Below are 6747 nucleotides of genomic sequence, written 5' to 3' on the forward strand. Positions count from 1 at the left end.
AGAAAAAAGAATTGTACATTTTATATACACATAACATTTTTTTAAGGTAATATTACTTCTACTTTTGATAATGTCACTTTACATCTCTTTTTTTTAGCAAAAATATTACTTTATTTATTTATAAATGAGTAAAGCCTGATCCTTAATGGTATGGACAAGAGAGTTTTAATTGAATTGATCTTTCAAAATCAGTATAATATAACACAATATAAAAGAGAAAAATATTTAAAATAAGAGTGATAGTATTTTTTTATTTTTTATTATATATATATATATATATATATATATATATATTAGTAAACACTCGTATATAGTTGTTTTTATGTGAAGTTGATAATTAAAAATTAGTTTAATTATTCTGTTGGTCCCTATAGTTTCACAAAATTTTTAATTAGGTCCCTATATTTTTTTTTAATTGGTTTCTGCACCAATTTTTTTTTCAAATAAGCCCCTTTTGGTAGTAATTGGTTTAATTATTTAGGGATCCAACTAAAAAAAATTGGTACAGAGACTCAAATAAAAAAAAAAAACATGTAAGGACTCAATTAAAAAAAAAATTGGTACAAAAATTCAATTAAAAGAAAAAAAAAAATTATAAAGACCTAATTAAAAATTTTGCCAAACTATAGGACCAATAAAGTAATTAAACTTTAAAAATTATTAAATAATTTAATATATTTTATTAAATTATGATATAATAGTTCCCGACTATCTTTACGCAAAAACAATTTGCATTTGACTTTTTACAAAATATTTCACCTAGACAGAATGAAGATACATACATTATTTGTGATGACCCAAAGCAGAAGGCATAGAATGCTTAAATGTTAATGGTTCCGTGTTGAGAATAAGGTGAAGTGAGTGAGAGAGAGTCCCCACTAGTTATGAGAATGACAAAAAGAAAAAGGGTAAATGGGTCCACTCACACTCCACCCTCTTTGATCCCTCCAAAATCCAAATGCTTTATATATAAATTGAATTCAGTTGCCATTGAATTGCATTAACCACTTCAACTCTCTCTAACAAACCCACCACCACATAACACTTCCAAGTTCCATCCATTATCTTTATTACATTAAACCCAAGCCCCTCAAAACCAAACACTAATCTATACGATGGAGAGAAAAATTCATGTGGTGCCTGTGGTGTTGTTCTTGTGGGTTTGTACTTGTGTAACTGCTTCTGTTACATATGATCACAAATCTCTTATTATAAATGGGAAAAGAAGGATCTTGATATCTGGCTCCATTCACTATCCAAGAAGCACACCCCAGGTTGGTGTTTTCATCATGCTTCATATCCAATGCATGCAATCAATCAAAGGTTTCATGCTTTATTCTCTTGTGATTACAGATGTGGCCGGACCTTATTCAAAAGGCCAAAGACGGCGGCCTTGATGTCATTCAGACCTATGTCTTCTGGAATGGACATGAGCCTTCTCCTGGAAATGTAATGCACATCCCAAATTAACAAAATTATAACTATTAAGGACTTAAATAGTATATGTATGGTTCATATAACTTGAAGAATTATTTCTTGTTGTTAAGACTGGTTCAATTTTTTTTTCTTTTTCAGTATTATTTTCAAGATAGGTATGACTTGGTGAGATTCGTCAAGCTGGTTCAACAAGCTGGCCTTTATGTTCATCTCCGCATTGGTCCTTATGTTTGTGCTGAATGGAACTTCGGGTAATGATTTTCCCCCAAAAGAAAAATAATAATAATTTATGGACAATATTATATAGTTTTTCTTAGCAACCAGTCGTATGTTCTGTTTTCTTTCTCTGTTTTTGTATTTTTATATTTTTTATTATTATTTTTCAGGGGATTCCCTATTTGGCTAAAATATGTTCCGGGTATTGAGTTCAGAACAGACAATGGACCTTTCAAGGTTGGACCTGTCAATTTTACTTATTATTAATTGATCAAAAGATAAAAAATATTAGTGAGTAATATTTGTAATGAATTGTATAGGCGGCAATGCAAAAATTCACTCAGAAAATTGTAAGCTTGATGAAATCAGAGGGGTTGTTTCAAAGCCAGGGAGGTCCAATAATCATGTCTCAGGTAACCAGAAAAAAAAATGTTAATAATGTTCATTTAGTATGTAATTTAAATAAGATAAGATATTAAAGTTTTGTTTGATGCAGGGGCAACTAGTAGTTAGAATAATAATAATCGTGATTGGTGGTGGTTTAATTTGAATAAATAAATAATAATTGGAATAAATTGAATTGAAAATGACAGATAGAGAATGAGTATGGACCAGTGGAGTGGGAAATTGGTGCTCCTGGAAGATCATACACAAGATGGGCTGCATCAATGGCTGTGGCTCTTGACACTGGTGTTCCATGGGTTATGTGCAAGCAACAAGATGCTCCTGATCCTGTTGTAAGATACTTACTCTATTTTATTCATTTTATTTTGTTTTCTTCTAATTGAACTATGGTGGTGGGGTTTTGTAACACTGTTTATGCTTTACTTTGGTTGGGTTAAGGTTGTTACTTTTATCATAAGTTGTTGGAACCACGTGTTTTTATCTTCTTGGTGGATGAGGTTTCTGTGGCTTACATCTGCAATTCTTGTATCAAATTCCGCACTTTTTTCTCCTTGTTTAGGGTTCATCTATAATTGGGGTAATTAAAGTGCATAGCTGGGAACTTGGTTCCAATTCAACTTTTTTCATGAGGGGACCAACCAACCAACTTGTTTGTGTTTTCAATTTCAAAGACAAAAATTGATTTCATTTACTGTGGCTGTAGATTGACACCTGCAATGCCTTCTACTGCGAAGGCTTCACTCCCAACAAGAATTACAAGCCCAAGATGTGGACTGAGAATTGGACTGGCTGGTATATACCTCATAAAAATGCTACCATTTTTGAGAATTTTTCACCTTTGTTGTTTCAATCTTCTATTCAACTCTGCCATTTTTGTAGGTACACTGCTTTTGGTGGCGCAACCCCCATCAGACCAGCAGAAGACATAGCATTCTCGGTTGCCAGATTCATTCAGAATCGCGGCTCGTTTGTTAATTACTATATGGTATGTTACTCCTATGCATTATTGTTGTTTACTATAACTATGTGATTTGGGTCTCATGTATGATGTATCTCATTTTTGTGTGAAGTATCATGGAGGAACTAACTTCGGCCGCACGGCTGCCGGCCGTTTCATCGCCACAAGCTATGACTACGACGCTCCCCTAGACGAATATGGTATGTACTAAGATTTTTAGATCATAAAGCCGCATTACTATCTGAACTAACCTTGTTAATCTTCTCCATTCAGGACTACCAAATGAACCAAAATGGACTCATTTGAGAGATTTGCATAAAGCAATTAAACAATGTGAGCCATCTTTGGTGGCTGTGGATCCAACACTTATACTCATTGCTAACAACATTGAGGTAAGAGTCTCTAAACTAAGTTGATGAAGAATACAAAGAGAACTCTCTCTGCATTGAAATTTTGATTTGCTTCGATTTGATTTGTTCTGTTTTTGTAACCTTAGGCACATGTCTACAAGACAACCACTTCCTGTGCTGCATTCCTTGCAAATTACAACACCGGATCTTCCGCGAAAGTTAGATTTGGAAACGGGGTATATGATGTACCGGCTTGGTCTATTAGTATCCTTCCTGACTGCAAGACTGAAGTTTTCAACACTGCAAAGGTAACACAATTTCCATTTATACTTTTTCTTAATAATGGAAAATATGCTGAAAGATTATAGTGTTATTGTGCATAAATTCTTTATATGTACTGTGCTTTGATTCTTTTCCTTTTTCTTTTCTGGTCATTACTTACTGTGTATCAATTTAATGCAGGTTAGTGCCCTGAGATTCGAGAGGAAGATGACTCCGGTAATCGGTAGATTTGGTTGGCTGTCATTCAATGAAGTACCCGAGTCGTCGGGTCCAAATGATCGCCTTACTGCAGATTCACTCTTGGAGCAGGTTTATGTAACCAAGGACTCTTCAGATTATTTGTGGTACATGACAGAGTAAGTATCTTTCAACACATTGGACTTAATTAAAGATAGCATGGTTTTAAAACCATGAAAGATTTACATGTTTTGATGTTCAATATTTCTGTCTTCTCGCCATCTAAATCGATTTCAATATCCCTTTTTCAGTGTCAACATTAGCCCTAATGAAGGTTTCCTAAGGAATGGTCAATCTCCTGTTCTTACAGCAATGTCAGCAGGGCATGTTCTGCATGTTTTCATTAATGGACAACTTTCAGGTGAATTATAATTAGTAATTAGTGTGCTTCTCTTGATTAGTGTCTGTAGAAAACACCCTTTTTTTCAATTATCAATCTCTTTGTTGTGAATGCAGGAACTGCGTATGGTGGATTGGATAATCCTAAGTTGACATTTAGTGACAGTGTTAAGCTAAGGGCTGGAAACAACAAGATTTCTTTACTTAGTGTCGCCGTCGGTCTCCCGGTTAGTTTTTCTTTGCTAACATATATTTTTTTCATTAGATATTTTTAATCTCAACTAATTTTTATTTGATCAATACCAGAATGTGGGTACACACTTTGAGAAATGGAATGCTGGGGTGTTAGGTCCAGTCACATTGAAGGGTCTAAATGAAGGGACAAGAGACCTATCTAAGCAGAAATGGTCTTACAAGGTTTGTTATCTTATAAATTTTTTCGGCTATTTAGCAACATTGAAAAGTTTTAAATCATAATTCACCAAGCAAATTTACCAAATTCTTAGGTGGAGAACTAAACAATGAGATGCCTAGTATGGATAAGGCTGCATTGTCGGTGTAAAATAGTTTTACAAAATATCATATATTATCGCATTAGTTTAATAAACCACCTTCCACACCAATTACATGAGGATGAATCAATGCATCAAAATGGTTTTGGTTTCTGAAAACGGCTATTGGCTTAAAAATCTGTATGCTATTGGACAGGTTGGTCTGAAAGGCGAATCATTGAGCCTTCATACTGAAAGTGGGAGTAGCTCTGTTGATTGGGTACAAGGATCACTGCTAGCTGTAAAACAACCTTTGACATGGTACAAGGTAAGAATAGATCTTCAGCAAAATGTTGCATTTTTGTTCTTCTTACAAAGATTATCCACCTTCATCTACTTGTATTCTGAGTCATTGTATTGTTCCTTAATGTTATTAGACAACTTTTAGCGCTCCAGCCGGCAATGAACCGTTGGCTTTAGATATGAGTACCATGGGAAAGGGTGAAATATGGATAAATGGTCAGAGCATCGGTCGCCATTGGCCTGGATACAAGGCAGGCGGTAATTGTGGTGCTTGCAACTATGCCGGAACTTACACTGAGAAGAAATGCCTTACAAACTGTGGACAACCTTCCCAGAGATGGTAAGAATTTATACAACTTTTTTTCGCCGATAGTTAAGGAATGCTAGACTCCTAAAGAGAGAACCAAATGATGTAGCAAAGTTCAGAGTCCTCTTCCAAAACATGAAAAGTTATTACAAATTTTTAGAGAATTCGTAGAACTTAGTTTACAGAAGCGAATAATGTTGAAACTATTTTTGTGGTTCGGACAGGTACCATGTTCCTCGCGCATGGCTAAGACCAGGTGGGAACTCCTTGGTTGTGTTTGAGGAGTGGGGAGGAAATCCTGCAGGGATTTCTTTGGTGAAGAGAACATGAAGTGTGTACATAAAGATGCTTCTGAAAGGGTATTCCAAGTTCCAATCATCTCATTCCCATTTTTTCAGAAAAGGAAAATTAGTAAACGTTCATTTGACTTAGTACATTAAAAACTTAAGCTTTTTGGTTTCTCAATATAAATCTTCCATTTTTGAATCCTTAATCAATGCCCTTAACTAGATAAAATCTTATATTGTTAACATCTTTCCAAAGCTTATCATCATTGTCATCTTTATTTCTTTTCTTTTTTGGCAGAACTGCATCAGCCAGCAATCTTTCATCTTGCTTGGTAACTGTAGCTCCAGAAGAAAATCTGTCTAGAAAAAAACACAATGAAGCTCTCATTTTTAGCCTTATGCATTTAGATCCAATGATTGCACCAAATAAATGTGGCTCAGATCATATATTAGGTTCAAGTATATACAGAGAGTATTCAATCAATGTTCAATCCTACTACATGCTCTAAGGATTAGAAGGCCCAAAAGCAAATGTAGATAAGAGAAATGTCGTTGCAGAGAGATTCTGTGTATATAATCCAAGAACTATTGTGCTGAATATTGATTACTTTATGTATACACATTACAGGGCTTGTAATGAAGATTGAGCCCTTTACACATACCTTATATATATATATATATATATATATCAAATTGCTACATTGTTGCACGAGATATAAGTTTCTTTCTCTATTGGGAATATGATGTAAGAACAAATTGATGAAAAGTAATAAAAGCGGCTTGGAATTTGCATTGTTGATCTCAGTTGCAGCACTAATTTGTGATGTTCTACTTTATCTTAGATTTTTGTATAGCAGAAGGGAAAAGATCAGCTGAGAGGAGTGGGTAATTCCGAGAATGGAATGATTAAATTTGAATAGTTGAATTTTGCATCAATCAAGATTTTAAGTTGTTGTGTAGCGTTCTTTAGAGAATTATGTGAGTGACATATAACATTTATTCTTGATAATTAGTGCATGGTTATACAAATCAGAGCATAAACACACCAACTAAGGTGTTGGTGTGTCTGACATGTGTTAGATCCTAATAGTTTATTGAGTCTAAATATATACATATTTGAAAGTTATGTATAACA

At 34.2% G+C, this 6747-nt stretch overlaps 1 protein-coding gene across 1 annotated transcript; it reads left to right on the top strand.

The window, feature by feature from the left end:
- Window positions 1-668: 668 nt before the first annotated feature.
- On the top strand, window positions 669-6416 carry LOC112738209 (beta-galactosidase). The gene is made up of 19 exons (XM_025788553.3): window positions 669-1274; window positions 1354-1449; window positions 1576-1688; window positions 1824-1890; window positions 1974-2066; window positions 2247-2390; window positions 2762-2850; window positions 2938-3043; window positions 3129-3216; window positions 3290-3408; window positions 3513-3674; window positions 3829-4004; window positions 4137-4246; window positions 4342-4451; window positions 4531-4641; window positions 4933-5043; window positions 5153-5358; window positions 5550-5684; window positions 5911-6416. The coding sequence occupies exons 1-18, from the start codon at window positions 1116-1118 to the stop codon at window positions 5653-5655; spliced, it is 2166 nt and encodes a 721-aa protein (XP_025644338.1). The 5' UTR covers window positions 669-1115; the 3' UTR covers window positions 5656-5684; window positions 5911-6416.
- Window positions 6417-6747: the final 331 nt, after the last annotated feature.

This window comes from Arachis hypogaea, chromosome 13, assembly GCF_003086295.3.
Source record: "Arachis hypogaea cultivar Tifrunner chromosome 13, arahy.Tifrunner.gnm2.J5K5, whole genome shotgun sequence".
NCBI lineage: Eukaryota > Viridiplantae > Streptophyta > Magnoliopsida > Fabales > Fabaceae > Arachis > Arachis hypogaea.